Source organism: Littorina saxatilis, linkage group LG3 (assembly GCF_037325665.1).
Source record: "Littorina saxatilis isolate snail1 linkage group LG3, US_GU_Lsax_2.0, whole genome shotgun sequence".
Lineage (NCBI taxonomy): Eukaryota > Metazoa > Mollusca > Gastropoda > Littorinimorpha > Littorinidae > Littorina > Littorina saxatilis.
In genome coordinates, this window is record NC_090247.1 from 41,831,404 (window position 1) to 41,847,858 (window position 16,455).

Consider the following 16,455-nt stretch of genomic DNA (forward strand, 5'->3'; position numbering starts at 1 on the left):
GCAATCTACATCCAAAATGCAATATACAGTGTACTATCGCACTAAAAAAATCCACAGAAATAAAACATCAAACAATATTCCAGAAACATGTCGTATATCCCTTTTAACTGACCAGTGGTCAAAGCCGTACTCAACACTTGGGGCAGAAACTTATCTGATTTTTTTGCTTGTCCAAATTTTTTACATACTGCTGCTCTTGGTTGGAGAGGATTCCTGCGAGCATTGTCCTTTTTACATTTAGTCAAGTTTTGACTAAATGTTTTAACATAGAGGGGGAATCGAGACGAGGGTCGTGGTGTATGTGTGTGTGTGTGTCTGTGTGTGTGTGTGTGTGTAGAGCGATTCAGACTAAACTACTGGACCGATCTTTATGAAATTTGACATGAGACTTCCTGGGTATGATATCCCCGAACGTTTTTTTAATTTTTTTGATAAATGTCTTTGATGACGTCATATCCGGCTTTTCGTGAAAGTTGAGGCGGCACTGTCACGCTCTCATTTTTCAACCAAATTGGTTGAAATTTTGGTCAAGTAATCTTCGACGAAGCCCGGACTTCGGTATTGCATTTCAGCTTGGTGGCTTAAAAATTAATTAATGACTTTGGTCATTAAAAATCTGAAAATTGTGAAAAAAACTTTTTTTTTATAAAACGATCCAAATTTACGTTCATCTTATTCTCCATCATTTTCTGATTCCAAAAACATATAAATATGTTGTATTTGGATTAAAAACAAGCTCTGAAAATTAAAAATATAAGAATTATTATCAAAATTAAATTTTCGAAATCAATTTAAAAACACTTTCATCTTATTCCTTGTCGGTTCCTGATTCCAAAAACATATAGATATGATATGTTTGGATTAAAAACACGCTCAGAAAGTTAAAACGAAGAGAGGTACAGAAAAGCGTGCTATCCTTCTCAGCGCAACTACTTCCCCGCTCTTCTTGTCAATTTCACTGCCTTTGCCATGAGCAGTGGACTGACGATGCTACGAGTATACGGTCTTGCTGAAAAATTACATTGCGTTCAGTTTCATTCTGTGAGTTCGACAGCTACTTGACTAAATGTTGTATTTTCGCCTTACGCGACTTGTTTTCTTTGTGTATATTTTCTGAACGTACCTGATGTGAGAGTTCTTGCACAGTTTGCTGGTACGGGGTGAGCTGCTCTCTGGCTGCAACCACAGCGGCCCCTGCTCTCTGCATGTACTTCTCCTTGAGCTCTTCACACTGCACACAACATAGTAATCATTTTGGAGGTGTGCAAACAATGAGGAAAACATTCACAGTTTGAATTTTTCTTTCAACGAGACATACAGAAATGGAATAAACGGCTTGCTACACATGTGAAACAACAAAAATACAGCAATTTCAAGGCTGTTTCAAGGCAAGTGATTTCAAGAATGCAAGGCTAACTTTTTTCACAACTTTGGTCTGTTCTTTTCTTTAGTAGCAACTTGTGTATTTGCATTTCAATAGACGATAAGAACGATGATATTATTTGACAGAACTTTGAGTTCAGGCATAGATAGTCACATGTATTCTTGTTCATAACCTTCAGTAGACCTGCTCATCAACGCTACTTCCTTAACCTTGATTGCAGGCAAAATTTAGTTAAAAAAATACAATAAATAACCATAACATACGTGGTAAAACAATTACACAGAAACTGAGAAAATGGTCTCCAGAGAAGGCAGTTCAAAGGGCTATATATAGCAGTTGTTTTCTTTCTCAGTATTGATTTTTTCATGAAAGCAAAAAAACTTATCTAGTTCGTATTGTGTCTGTCAAAGGATTAACTACAAAAAAGAGTTTATTGCTAAAACTCGCAAAGTTCATGACACTTGTCATGGACTGTTTGAGAAGCGAGTAAAATTTAATTCTCTTTTAGCTTTATACTCCGTTATCTGTTTTGTGTTGTTTGTAATAGTATTTTTGTCCTGATGTTAACTCACCCTCCACCCCCCCTCCCCCTTCCCCCCATTTCCCATAGTAAAGAAATGTATGTAATCACTTTGCACTTGTAGTGTTTTATTATTATTATTATTTAAGTTATTGAGACATCCCAGTGCACTAAGGGATTTATAGAGCAAATCGAGAAAATTCATTATTGAACGAAGCGCATAGCGCTGAGTTCAATAATTATTTTCGAGATTTGCTCTATAAATCCCTTAGTGCACTGGGATTGTTTCAATAACGATATTGTCAGTACCGCCAAAGAAAAAAGAAGATTCCAAGCGCACATTTTGCAACGCGCATTTGAATAGGCATAACTGTGTGGTCAGGTCGTGTACAGTAAAGATCTACTTTTGTGTGGGGTGTCTCAAGTGTGTCGTGCTTTCGTCACACGCATTTTAATTTCTGTTGGTAAATTCCAGTGTAGCGTTAATCTGAACAGTGATGATCTTTCAGAGAGACCTCATTTGAACTCGGAGAAAGGGCTGTGCTCTTCATTATTTGCGATTCGAAACCTCCAGTCGAGCTTCGACGGATTGACTGTGCGGAGTGACTCCCCTTGAATTGACTCGAAGCCGCGGGACTCGACGGTTCGCACATTTTCAAAACAAATGTGGCATATTTCTCGTGTTGAATCTTCACTCATCGGGGAGTCTGATACTAAATATGAACGGTAAGAATGCTCTGAACCCTACACGTATTATATCCCCATCGTTTTTTCGTTCACATTTGCCCAACATGTTAATTTGCTGAGCGGGGTTTATGTCGTCTGCTAGGGCAATCAAACCACTGCATGCAGTCTGCACTGACTGAGTCTGCACGCACGAGGCACGCTGGTAATAAGTCTTATAATGGTAAGAACGTTCTGAACCCTACACGTTTTCGATTACGATTGTTCTTGCCCTGAAATAATAATTCGGAAACCATTCATTTACTGAACTGATGCAGTCGTATTTCAGTGTAGTCAGTGCGGCTACGTGTCGTATGACAGTCGATCGAGTCAGTCTTCCAAACTGGTCTAGCTGGTACGTTATCGGAATAACACTTGTGTTTTCTGCTAGCGGGTGGGAATTTTATATTAACTCATCATTTGGTAATGTGGATGATAAGCTACATGCCACTAACACGATGAGAAGAATCTATGCAAGTCGGCGAGAGACAGCGGCTTCTATTTTTAGATCAGTGGCAGCCGCACTGTGGCACAGGCACATGCAATCTGTCAGAAAAAAAACCACTTCTGCTTTAATTGAGAAGCAGGGAATTTATGGTCATTTGGTATTGTGGAGAATATAAGCTACATGTCAGTAATTAATTCTGAGGATGAGAGCACAGTCTTGCTTAGGTAAAGGGCGTAAGAATACGCTCTGTGGAAAAGTTAGCGCACTCCAAGAGTGCGCTAACAGTTTTAGCGCATCGCCATTAGCCAATCAACTGGTTCACATCAGTCATGTGACACCAGTACTTACTGACAATTATTATTATTATTATTATTATTATTATTATTATTATTATTACTATTTATTATTATTATTGTTGAATTGTTTCTTGTATTGTTTTTGCTCTCCCTCACCCCTCAACTCCCTTTTCTGTACATAGTCTGATTTCTTTTTGTTTTAGTTCCTTTTATTTGGTGTTGAATGAAATGTGTTTTTACTGTGTTTTTTAATTTTCCATGTACCCTCACGGGGTTTTATTGGAATAATAAAACTTGACTTGACTTGACTTGACATTCCTGAAGTCGTTTGATTGCTGAAAGCTAACTCAACTAAACCCATACAAAGATCAGTGAAAAAAAAATGAAAAAAAAATACAGCAGCTTACCTGTTTTCCTAGCAAGTCATCACGTAGAGTAGGATCCACCCCAGTTGGTTTGGCGTCCAGAACCTCCTTCAAGTTATGGAGGGTATGCAGGTGGGGGAGGGCGTCCGTCTTGAACTGGTTTTTACGTTGGTGTTCTTCCACTGACATCAGCACTGAACGGTACATCACCACTGCTTCTGTAACCTGCAACGCCAGCACAGAAATCAAGACTTCAATACAGTTGAACCTACAAAAATCTGAGAAAATCAGGTCTTAACAAGGAGGGAGTCTTAAAATGGGGTTAGTTTACAGAGGTTATGAAGAAAAAATGTGAAAAAGCAAGGTCTTAAAAGGAGGGGGTCTTAAAAGGAGGGAGTCTTAAAATGGGGTTAGTTTACAGAGGTTATGAAGAAAAAATGTGAAAAAGCAAGGTCTTAAAAGGAGGGGGTCTTAAAAGGAGGGGGTCTTAAAAGGAGGGGGTCTTAAAAGGAGGGAGTCTTAAAATGGGGTTAGTTTACAGAGGTTATGAAGAAAAAATGTGAAAAAGCAAGGTCTTAAAAGGAGGGGGTCTTAAAAGGAGGGGGTCTTAAAAGGAGGGGGTCTTAAAAGGAGGGAGTCTTAAAATGGGGTTAGTTTACAGAGGTTATGAAGAAAAAATGTGAAAAAGCAAGGTCTTAAAAGGAGAGGGTCTTAAAAGGAGGGGGTCTTAAAAGGAGGGGGTCTTAAAAGGAGGGGGTCTTAAAAGGAGGGAGTCTTAAAAGGAGGGGGTCTTAAAAGGAGGGGGTCTTAAAAGGAGGGAGTCTTAAAAGGAGGGGGTCTTAAAAGGAGGGGGTCCTAAAAGGAGGGGGTCTTAAAAGGAGGGGGTCTTAAAAGGAGGGAGTCTTAAAAGGAGGGGGTCTTAAAAGGAGGGGGTCTTAAAAGGAGGGGGTCTTAAAAGGAGGGGGTCTTAAAAGGAGGGGTCTTAAAAGGAGGGGGTCTTAAAAGGAGGGGGTCTTAAAAGGAGGGGGTCTTAAAAGGAGGGGGTCTTAAAAGGAGGGAGTCTTAAAAGGAGGGAGTCTTAAAAGGAGGGGGTCTTAAAAGGAGGGGGTCTTAAAAGGAGGGGGTCTTAAAAGGAGGGGGTCTTAAAAGGAGGGAGTCTTAAAATGGGGTTAGTTTACAGAGGTTATGAAGAGAAAATGTGAAAAAGCAAGGTCTTAAAAGGAGGGGGTTCCACAGTATGCTGAAACCTCATCTCCCCTTGACCAAGATCATGCAAGATACAGTATGATCAAAATAGGTTTTCCTTTCCATTCATTTGTCTATGTGTGCATTTTCCCCACCGGACACCAAGAAGACACAGGTGAAAACAGACAAGAATCACAAAATAGGTTTTTTGGGTCAACATAGTTTTGGCGTGTCCGAGGGGGTGATTGTTTGGTGAGAGATTTTTATTTTTTTTTATGATAAGGGAGGAAGAAATGTGAATAAATACAGAAAGAGACCAACGATGCAAAGCATGACAGACACACATACGACCACAAGGACTAACAGACACAGAGAAATACAAACACACACAAATGTACAGACAGACAGACAGACTGACAGACACACACACACATAGAAAGATAGACAGACAGACAAACACCTGGACAGAGAAACACGCACAAACAGAAAAATGAACAGACAGACATACAGATACACACGCAAACAGAAAAACTGTTCTCACCCTTGGTGTCTGTTCAATGAGGTAGATACCAGCCTGACCATTCATGGCAGCGATCATACCTCGGTGACTCTCCATGCACTCTGTCACCGTCTTCTTGATCAGGTTGTCCAGCAGTTGGTCCATTGTCAGCATGCTACACAAAGGAGTAACATCAAAACAAAATCTGCTCAACACCTGGTTCTAATATTTTCTAAATCCCATCTCTATCCCACAAGGTTATTTGTTGTTGTTTTTAGAACAGCAAACACGATGTCAACCTCAATCATCGCGGAAGTACAATGTCAGGTAAAACAATATAATTTTCTCACAAATTTACTTTGGAATGCACTATGAAAACCTAGACTAAAACATGTTACCTAATGGATGCAACTACCAAATCATTCATTTCGACTCCTCATGACACACACCCCTCACACACACATTCCAATTAACCGTTTTGTGAGATTTTTGTTTGATTTGTTAGTTTATATATCATTTTCTGAATGACCTCTTACCTTTCTTGAACAGCAATGAAGGATCCTTTCACAGCCTGTGGGTGACAGCAGGCCTGCCTCAGTTTGATGAGTGGCCTGAAGAACTGATTGAAACACCACAAATGATTGGTGATATTTAAACATAAGAAAGAGATCAAGTTACCACAATGTATAGACGGTTACACATGCTATTGTCATACAATGGTGCCTGCGATGAAAGGACGCCCTTGGGACCAGCCAAAAGTGTCCCTACATTGCAGGTGGCCTGTCATGACAGGTATATTTTGGTAGAGATAATAGACAAATGGACAACAGAAAGTGCCCCTTTAAGGGAGGTGTCCTCTCATCGGAGGGGGCCACACATTGCAGGTACCACTGTACACACAAGAGGAAAATATATGAGCTCAAAATATGTAATTAACACAACCTGAGCTCTTTACCAATCAAGAAACTAATAACAATACAGATGTGTTTTTCTGACAAAGTTATTTTCTTCAAAACAACATGTACATTTCGTTACATGGCAATGCCCTCTCAATAGAAGAGCCTCACATCCCTGATGCTGTGGTACAGTGGTTTGTTTGTTCGTTCATGGGCTAAAACTCGCACGGCTTTTACGTTTATGACCGTTTTTACCCCGCCATTTAGGCAGCCATACGCCGCTTTCGGAGGAAGCATGCTGGGTATTTTCGTGTTTCTATAACCCACCGAACTCTGACATGGATTACAGGATCTTTTTCGTGCGCACTTGGTCTTGTGCTTGCGTGTACACACGGGGGTGTTCGGACACCGAGGAGAGTCTGCACACAAAGTTGACTCTGAGAAATAAATCTCTCGCCGAACGTGGGGACGAACTCACGCTGACAGCGGCCAACTGGATACAAATCCAGCGCGCTACCGACTGAGCTACATCCCCGCCCGGTACAGTGGTACCCGAGATGAAAGGACACCCTTGGAATCAGACAAAAGGGTCCTACACCGGTGACCTGTCATGACAGGTATAGTTTGGCCAAAATAATAGACAATGGGATGACAGAAAGAGTCCTTTCATGAAAGGTGTCCTCTCCTCGGAGGAAAGTTTTCAAATACTAACAAATTCAGACAGGGTTGACAAACATTTACCATACCGCTGCAACACCTATATTGATACTTCTGTATCTAAATGTAAGATGAACTGGACTGGACTGCGCTAAACCACATAAAGAAAGACAATAAGTATGGCGCCTTTTGTTTTGTAAAAATCTTACCTTTGCCAAGAGTGCCTGGCCAAGGTGGCTCAGAGTTGTTGACCCTTTCACGCCTGCCAAGAAGTGCCCAGCAGCCTGAAAAATATTCCACAGTCACTGTAGTGCACTATTTAAACAGAAAAAAACAAGAACTTGTTTCCTTTCAGAATTGTAGAGTGATTTAAGGGTTAAAAGGCAGAAAAGGAGAAGGACGGGAAGGAGCAGGATGATGACGAAAAAAAAATGAGTTACAAATACGTCTGAAATACACAAAAGAGTCTCTTTTTATAAGACCAGGCTCAAAGTGGTAGATATCATGGAAAGCTCTCACACAGACTAACAGACACACGGACAGCAATAAACTCACCACAACCATACGCTTTTGACAGTCTGCAACAAACTCATTTTGAAACATATTCTCTTCAAGGCACTCTATTGGTGGTGCATACTCTCGATTTCATAATCACATTTCTTTTTCAAGAACTTGCGCAAACAGCAGAGTAGAACTTACCCAGTTGATTTCATCAGTGCAACTTTTGTACAGTCGTTGGTAGAATATTTCTTCAACAGGAGAGAAAATCAGATGGTAGATTTCTTCTGTCTGGCCAGGCAGACCCAACTGCAACACAAAATAATAATATGCAGAGATTTGGATTAAATATTTGGTGTGATCATCAGATTGCTTGAACTATTTTAGGATTAGCGCCCTATAAATACCCTTATTATTATTGATGTGGCTGAGAAACAGCATTAAATACTGTGCGAGGGTAGTTCTTTTTGTTGATGGTTGATCATATTCGTATTGACTTTCCCTGCTCTAAAAATCATTAGCCGATGGTACATGAGTGTCTGGTTAAAAAAACTGGACTGAATGGCAATCCTTCTGTGCTGTCAGAATATACTGTACTTAAAATTCAACCCCTTTTCTCTCCACATCCCTTTCTCTCAAAAATTCTTTTACATGCATCTCTCTATTCTCTGCCTCACACCCTTTCTACATCTCTAGATATAAGATTCTAAAATCTACACTGGCTCAAAGGAGGTGTCTGAGGACTGCTGAAGCTCAAGTTTTTGCGTATTTTCTGTCAGTAGACATCAGCACTTAGAAGCAGCTATACACCACAGTGGACAGTGCGTACCTCTATGTGCTCCCACATTTTCTCAACGGATTTACACAAATCTTAAGAACAAGTGCCGGTGCTTTTGAAATTTACGCAAAATCATAAATAAAATAAATGAAGAGTGTCCAATCTATTCATTTCCAAACCAAAAAGCTACTGACCTGGTCCTGTACATCTTTCATGGCAGTTCGCCACATGACCTGGGACAACGCTTCCACCAACGGCGTCTTCACAAAATGGAGGTAGGGTCTCAGAAGCAGGGTTTTCCACCACATGTCCACACAATAAGGGTCGAAGCCAATGAATGCAAGAAGTCCAAAAAGATCTGGAGGACAAAGAGAAAAAAAAATAAAAATGAAGGGAGTTTTTCAAAGCGTTAGATCCAAATACCCTTCTCAGCACTGGTTTACTGTTAAGGGGCACATGTTGCCTGTTATACTATCTTCGTAACTTTTCACAGTTGACAGAGTTTGAAGCTAAAACACTAAAATGATACATTGTGGCACAGACTTGTTCAAGACCTATAGCTACAAGCATGAATAGCTTCCAGCCGATACAAATAATACATAGAGACAAATTCCTCCCAAAACCCACCATTGACGAAGATGATTGTAAGTGAACATTCATGAGAAAATACTATGATGACTGTTTCTTTTCAAGATTTTGATATTTTCAAAGATGAAAATGTTCTCATCCAAGACTTCAAATGAATTTGGGTAAACAAACAGTGGTAGCTATTCAACGGTTAATGTAACTGTTCAGAAGCAAGCATCCACGCAATTTTCTGCGTTATGTGACATAATCCTCACCATCAACACTGTGGTTGAGTGGAGTGCCTGTCACGCACCAGCGATTGACACAACTCAGACGTAACGCCATTTCTGCAGTCTGCAAATTAAGACAAGCAATATTATAGGTAAAAACCTACTTCATTATTATCATTTTTATATTTAGTCAAGTTTTGACTAAATATTTTAACATCGAGGGGGAATCGAAACGAGGGTCGTGGTGTATGTGTGTGTGCGTGCGTGTGTGCGTGCGTGCGTGTGTGTGTGTGTGTGTGTGTGTGTGTGTGTGTGTGTGTAGAGCGATTCAGACTAAACTACTGGACCGATCTTTATGAAATTTGACATGAGAGTTCCTGGGTATGAAATCCCCATACATTTTTTTCATTTTTTTGATAAATGTCTTTGATGACGTCATATCCGGCTTTTCGTGAAAGTTGAGGCGGCACTGTCACGCCCTCATTTTTCAACCAAATTGGTTCAAATTTTGGTCAAGTAATCTTCGACAAAGCCCGGGGTTCGGTATTGCATTTCAGCTTGGTGGCTTAAAAATTAATTAATGACTTTGGTCATTAAAAATCGGAAAATTGTCAAAAAAAATAACAATTTATAAAACGATCCAAATTTACGTTTATCTTATTCTCCATCATTTGCTGATTCCAAAAACATATAAATATGTTATATTCGGATTAAAAACAAGCTCTGAAAATTAAATATATAAAAATTATTATCAAAATTAAATTGTCCAAATCAATTTAAAAACACTTTCATCTTATTCCTTGTCGGTTCCTGATTCCAAAAACATATAGATATGATATGTTTGGATTAAAAACACGCTCAGAAAGTTAAAACAAAGAGAGGTACAGAAAAGCGTGCTATCCTTCTTAGCGCAACTACTACCCCGCTCTTCTTGTCAATTTCACTGCCTTTGCCATGAGCGGTGGACTGACGATGCTACGAGTATACGGTCTTGCTGAAAAATGGCAGCTACTTGACTAAATATTGTATTTTCGCCTTACGCGACTTGTTTTTATTATCTTTAAAAAAAGGACTTTTACAGTAGTCAAACTCTGAACCTCAGGTATCATAAAAAATGCTCCAAATTTCAATAGTGGTACCTGCGATGTCAGGCCCCTCTAAAGAGAGAAAACATCTCAATAAACGATACCTTCTGTTGTCCTTGTTGTAAATAAACTTTACTCATATATACCTCTTCTTCTTCTACGTTCATGAGATAAAACTCCCGTGTACTATCCAGTTTTGTGCACAAATGTTTTTTGTTTCTTCTTCAATGTATGACCATTTTACCCCACCATTTAGACAACCATACGCTGATTTTGGAGGAAGCATGCTTGGTGTTTTTGTGTTTCAATAACCTGCCAAACTCTGACATGGATAAAAGGATCTTTTATGTGCGTGCTTGGTCTGGTGTTTGCGTGTGCATAAGGGGATAAGGCACAAGCAGATCTACACATAAGTTGACCCAAGAGATAAGATTAAAAAAAAACCTCTCACACCTTCCACACCCCCCCCCCCAAAAAAAGAGGAAAAAAACAACAACAAAAACACACACACACAAACATACACTCACACCCTCCCCCACACCAAAACTAAACTAAATTACTCACCTTTGTTGTGACACATTCCACCATCTGAGCTTCATCCAGGCATATCTAGAAAGAAAATGCAGTGTGCTATTAAAAATAAAACATACATCTAGTGCAAAGTGGGCAAATAAATGTGCATGAGAAACACAGAAACACTGCAGAGAGGAAAGGAACAATCAATTTGATCACCCAGTAATATGCCATAAAGTAGGAAGTGTATTCATTCAGAAAACCTCGGAGGCACAACCTCCCTGGAAGTTACGTATGTGATAGAAAGATCACTCACAAAACTTAAGATACCAAAAATTAAACAAATTATCCTGACAACGTTGAATGAAAGCATCTTCACACCCAAAGCAAACACAGCAAGATATTGGCCACAACAGCAAGAAATAAACTCACTCTCCACCATTCCACTGCTGTGAGAGGGGTGGGCAATGCCATGAACTTTTTGGGATTCCGCAGTCGTCTCCCAGCATCACCTACAAACACAAATAAAGAAAAAATCATCATGCATAAAACAATAACAATAACAAACAGATAAACAAGGTACATATTTGGCAATAATCAGATTAAGCCCCATGTGAACTTCGTTGTCACACTGTATGAATCTCAAATGTTCCCTTTTCTGTCAGTGTGTGATGTTATTTTCACTGGGTTATATCTCAAGTCTGCTGCGTATTCAGACAAGTTCACTGCGAAGAATTCAAAAACAAAAACTGATGAAAGAAACATCCGCTTAGAGAAGCTTACAAATAACAAAAGATTTGGTCACAGACATTAGATGTACACACTTTAGGTTGACAAATGAAAGATATTCATACATAAAACATCCCAACCACAGGTCTAGTCCTAAACCTGGTACTCTCTGGACAAATAAACAAACAAGGCAAAGGTTTATGTGTTGCTATTCGCACAATGCCCTCTAATGTTTCCAATCTTGTGTTTGGGGGTAGAAGTGAGTGGGTCTAAATTAAGGGGACTCACTATTGGTGTGAGGAAGGTCGACGTAGTTGAGTTCCCTGCGGAGAGTCTCATACGTGGTGATGACAATGTCCTGGCTTGCTAGTGTCTGTGGCTGGACATAACCCAGATGACTCACTCCTTTGTATACCTGCAATTGAACAGATTCAATAGAATTCCAGAAATAACTCTGGTTTGTATGGGTTGTGAAAGAGTGAGTACCCTTCTGTTTTGACAGTTAGAAGCAGCAAACATGGTTTGAAAAAATAAAGATGTTATTCAATATTGTCACTCACAAACACTTTGATGCTGCTTTCCCGAACATGTTTCTTGATTTCGTCCGACCACTGATGCGAGATACTGGCAGGGGAGACAATCAATGTGGCTCCTGATGGTATAGGATTCCCTTGCTATCAACCAAACAAAATACAGAGTATATCATATATATAGCCATTATTAAGTTAAACAATTAATTCATAATTATTTCAAATATAAAAGACTATGTGGGAAAATCTTACAACCACCTACATAAAAACAGCCTCATCCTAAGACTAACACATCAAAGCAACATACAAAATGCAACAGACCATCATTATCTTTCTAAATTATTCTTACTACAATAGGTATGCATTGGATTTCTCTTCATTTATATCTTGTGAAATTAGATCTTGAATTTTGTGTGTGTGTGTTGTTCTCATTTTCTCTTGTTTTAAATTAGCAAGCTATGTTTTCGAAGATTAGTTTTGCGAAAGAAATATTGCTACCTCTGCTACAAGCTTAATAAACAGCTTCAACCCACGTCATGCTTTACTCACGTAGTGACAATGGGGACACCTGTACTGCCCACGGAAAGGATCCTCCAGGTCATAGTTCAAGCACTCAGCATGCTGGGAAGTCTTGCACTCGACACACATCACCATGTGCATCTTCTTCTTCCGCCGGTGAGATCGTATTCTCATCCAACCGTCTGTGTCCATCCCATCTTTCCCGCAGACACACTCAAACAACTGTTTCTGAGGAATCAGCACTGGGTCCGGCGCCATGAAGTCTTGATATTCCTCTTCAGTTACGTACTGTACGAACTTACTCAACTGCACAGTTTTTGCTCTCTTTTTCTGGCTTGCTGATTCCATGCCAGAGCTGTTATCAGTGTCCTGGGTATCAGTTGACCTTCTCCTCTCTTCCTCCTGTTTCTCACTCGCTCCACCATAACTTTTCGTTGTTTTAGTCCTCTTTCTTTGGTATGCGAAACGTCTCTTCCTACGTCTTGGTTGTGACCCTGACTTTGTGCTTGATGACATTTCTACATCACCTGTCTTTTCTTCAGGTGAAAAAATTGTCTGCTCTTGTTGCTCAGAGACTGCAGTGGCATCCAAGGCCTCTGCGTCTCCTGCAGAAGATGTTGACGCGAGACTAAAAGTCTCTGACTGTGTGCGAGCATTTACTGCACCTTCCTCAGACGACATCCTCTCATGTGCGTCAATTTTTAAAGAGGCTCTTGGTACATTTTCATCTCTTGCCTCTGCTTCTGCGCTACACAGACCTTCCGGAAAAGCCTCTAAAGGTAGATCCACCGTTATTGCCTGGTCAGCATTTCCTGTTTCAATTGGACTACCTTTTTGGAGGCTTCTGGTAGATTCAGTTGCTGCATCTGTAACACTATCACCATCTTGATTAGAGGGCTGTTCCATGGCCTCAACATTGGGAGCTTCATCGGCCTGTGTTGGAAAGTCCGGTTCCTTGCTTTGAATGAATTTCGTGTCGTTCATGGAAGGTTTGAGTTCTTTGTCTGCTTCTGAAGCTGCACACACAGTGTTTGCATGCGCTGAACAGGGACTGTCACTGAAGGGAATTTTGAACTCGGGTCTAGGTTCCTTTGTGCCGTTGATGTCTTCCTTTTGTGAAAAGGATGGCTCGGAAATATGCACATCTACGGTCTGAGTAGCTCCCCCCTGGGATGGAGCATACTTCTTGTAACTGTGGTCCTCAGTGACCTCAAAACTGATGACCTCTGAAGAAACGCTTGACAGAGAGCAGCTGTCCGAGTACGAGTCCACTCTGTTGATGGGTTTTGCTTCCAGTGATGGTGTTGAGTTTACTGTGACTGATGAAGATGGATATTCCTCAAGGCTGTTGTCGTCCTCTTCTGCTTCAAGCTGGAAGCAAACATGTACAAGATAAGGATCATACAGAAAACAAGATAATACATTTTTTTCGGACACCTTCAGTCTATCTTAAAACTAACACAGGCATACCATAAGTAGAGATAAAAGAGTGAATAGGACATGCGGTCCCTTTTAAAGGTATTGTATTTCCCCATCCTACTCATCTTTAGTCAGTATTTACTTAATCAAGTTGATGCACCTCCCCGGGCTGTTGGTACAGATACTTGATGCTGTTGATAAGGTGTCTTTTTGGTACTTTGAATGGACTGAGACATGCATGTTTTCCAGTAAAATAACACCCTGTCTATTAGTATCAACAATGCCCAATTGTAAGCAAGACATCTTCAAAGTATCAAAGTTAAAACCATGTGACACAATGAACCTTTTTAACCGAGACAACACGACTGGTCAAGTTTGCAGGCACAACCAAATGCAACAAAACCTTGCATACAAACACCGCCACACTATCATCACCCTATGTTCAACCCCCCCCCCATCCCCCCACACACACACAAAAAAGGAAAAGCGGCTTTGAGAAACATCTGTTTGTGTGTGGTGGACTGGCCTGTTCATTTTAGTCCTTACATATTGCAGAGTTAAAATTCTGAAAACAAAACACACACACAACACACACAAAAACTTCAGTCAACATACTTCAATGAGGGTGGGCAGTCGTTCAGGGAGAGGCACATTGGTACGAGGATGCAGCAACATGCAACACAGCACTTCTACTGTCTTCCCCAGGCCCATCTCGTCAGCCAGGATGCCTCCAGGTGGACTGATGATTCTTTCAGGCTTTTCTGCTAGCAAGCTGTCGGAGAAAAGGAGCAGTGAGTAAGAGCCTGATCTTCAAAATAAGGTGGGTTTTATTTTCAAATAAGAACAAGAGACGCACCTCTGTAGCTGAACAGCTGATCTTGTTTTTCTGAAAATGCTGTCTTTCAAAATTGGTTTGGTGGCTAAAGTTTCCATGATGAGTACAGATGGATACAATGTACATGTACTAACCATGCTTCAGCACAGGCTATTAATCTACCATAGAAGGGAGATAACCTATGTTTTGCAGGATCTTTGTGTCACCAAAATCTGTTATTTTCATATATATACATTTCAGTATTTTACACTCAGAGAGAACTAAGCCCCATATATTCTACTAGATGAATACCCGCTTCGCGGGGAAGAAGTAGAGCCGAATACCCGGCTTTGCCAGGTGTACGCCGGCTTTGCCGGCGCACCGTACGAAGGAAGGGAGATAAACGCGCAAAACACTTGAGAAGATAAGGAAGAGTTACTGGGAATGGATGTACAGAAAAACCAAAATCGGTTCAGCACTGTGCGCTGAGAGCACGTGTTGAAAATTTTCATCGACCAGATTGTGTCCGGGGTCTACCTGAATATGCCCACCAAATTTGAAGCAGATCCATCGAGAACTTTGGCCGTGCATGGCGAACACACAGACAGACAGACAGACAGACACAAGCCGTATATAGATATAGATGTATTCAAGTTCTTCTGTGTTCATCAACTTCATGGGCTGCAACTCCCACATACACTCTAGTTTTTGCATGACCATGCAGTTGTTAATGTGCGTACTTGGTCTTGTGCCTGGGTGTACACATGAAGGGGGATAGGGCGTTATTGTAGGTCTGCACATAAATTTCCCTGGGAGATCGGAAAAATCTACACCCTCAACCCACCAGGTACGGCTTAGATTTGAACCCTGAACCTTCCTACCTTCCTGGGGTCGATGTCTGAACCATTAGGCAATTCTGCCTGTCTGTATTCAAGTTGAACAAGAAGAGCAAACGCTCGATCGAGTCACTTTCGCAGTTCTGAATATTATATGAGGCATCAGATGGACAGGAAGAAATTGCTATTCACAACACAATGAGTCACGTTCACATAAAATTTGAGCCCGGTCACTTTTATAGTTTCCGAGAAAAGCCCAACGTTAAGTTGTGTGTTGCCGAACAGAAAAGGCTAGTTATCTCCCTTGTTTTTCTGATAACGTTCGTAAAAGGCTACAGATGTAAATACTTTGATGTAAAGAATAATCCTACAAAGTTTCAATCACATCCGATGAACTTTGTCAAAGATATAAAATGTCTAATTTTTCCTTTGACGCTGACCTGTGACCTTGAAAAAGGTCAAAGGTCAACGAAACCATCGTTAAAGTGTAGAGGTCATTGGAGGTCACGACTAAACAAAATATGAGCCCGATCGCTTTGATAGTTTCCGAGAAAAGTCCAACGTTAAGGTGGTGTCTACGGACGGCCGGACAGACTAACACTGACCGATTACATAGAGTCACTTTTTCTCAAGTGACTCAAAAACAGACTCGTGCACAAGGCACAACTCGAAAACCAGAAATCAAAAGAGAAACATCATAGACAAAAAAGCACTAAACATAACAAAAAAGTTCTTAGCATAGTTCTACCTCTAAATGACCACCTACCTTCCACCGTATCTGTTGTAGTAGAGGGTCTTTAGACATCCTGTTGTCACTGAGGTGTACATGGTGTGAAGGTCATCTGCACCAACAAACAGCATTCACTGATTCAGTACTGCTCAGTGCAAAGCTGCCCCAATTAAGTTCAATCCCAAATAACGGTTGAAAAGGCTTGATTTATGAATACCTCCTAAAGTACAGTTT

At 40.5% G+C, this 16,455-nt stretch overlaps 1 protein-coding gene across 1 annotated transcript in view; it reads right to left on the minus strand.

Annotated features, from left to right (window-relative positions):
- Positions 1–16,455, minus strand: part of LOC138962401 (E3 ubiquitin-protein ligase SHPRH-like) — a 48,087-nt gene that overhangs the window by 19,059 nt on the left and 12,573 nt on the right. The window contains exons 5-19 of the mRNA XM_070334205.1: positions 16,258–16,333; positions 14,457–14,613; positions 12,453–13,793; positions 11,934–12,047; positions 11,662–11,788; positions 11,077–11,156; positions 10,696–10,740; positions 9,092–9,170; positions 8,444–8,607; positions 7,673–7,780; positions 7,183–7,257; positions 5,957–6,039; positions 5,463–5,595; positions 3,779–3,961; positions 1,124–1,231 (exon numbers count right to left, since the gene is read on the minus strand). Of these exons, the coding sequence (XP_070190306.1) occupies positions 1,124–1,231; positions 3,779–3,961; positions 5,463–5,595; positions 5,957–6,039; positions 7,183–7,257; positions 7,673–7,780; positions 8,444–8,607; positions 9,092–9,170; positions 10,696–10,740; positions 11,077–11,156; positions 11,662–11,788; positions 11,934–12,047; positions 12,453–13,793; positions 14,457–14,613; positions 16,258–16,333 (2,873 nt within the window). The remainder of the gene's footprint in view (positions 1–1,123; positions 1,232–3,778; positions 3,962–5,462; positions 5,596–5,956; positions 6,040–7,182; positions 7,258–7,672; positions 7,781–8,443; positions 8,608–9,091; positions 9,171–10,695; positions 10,741–11,076; positions 11,157–11,661; positions 11,789–11,933; positions 12,048–12,452; positions 13,794–14,456; positions 14,614–16,257; positions 16,334–16,455) is intronic.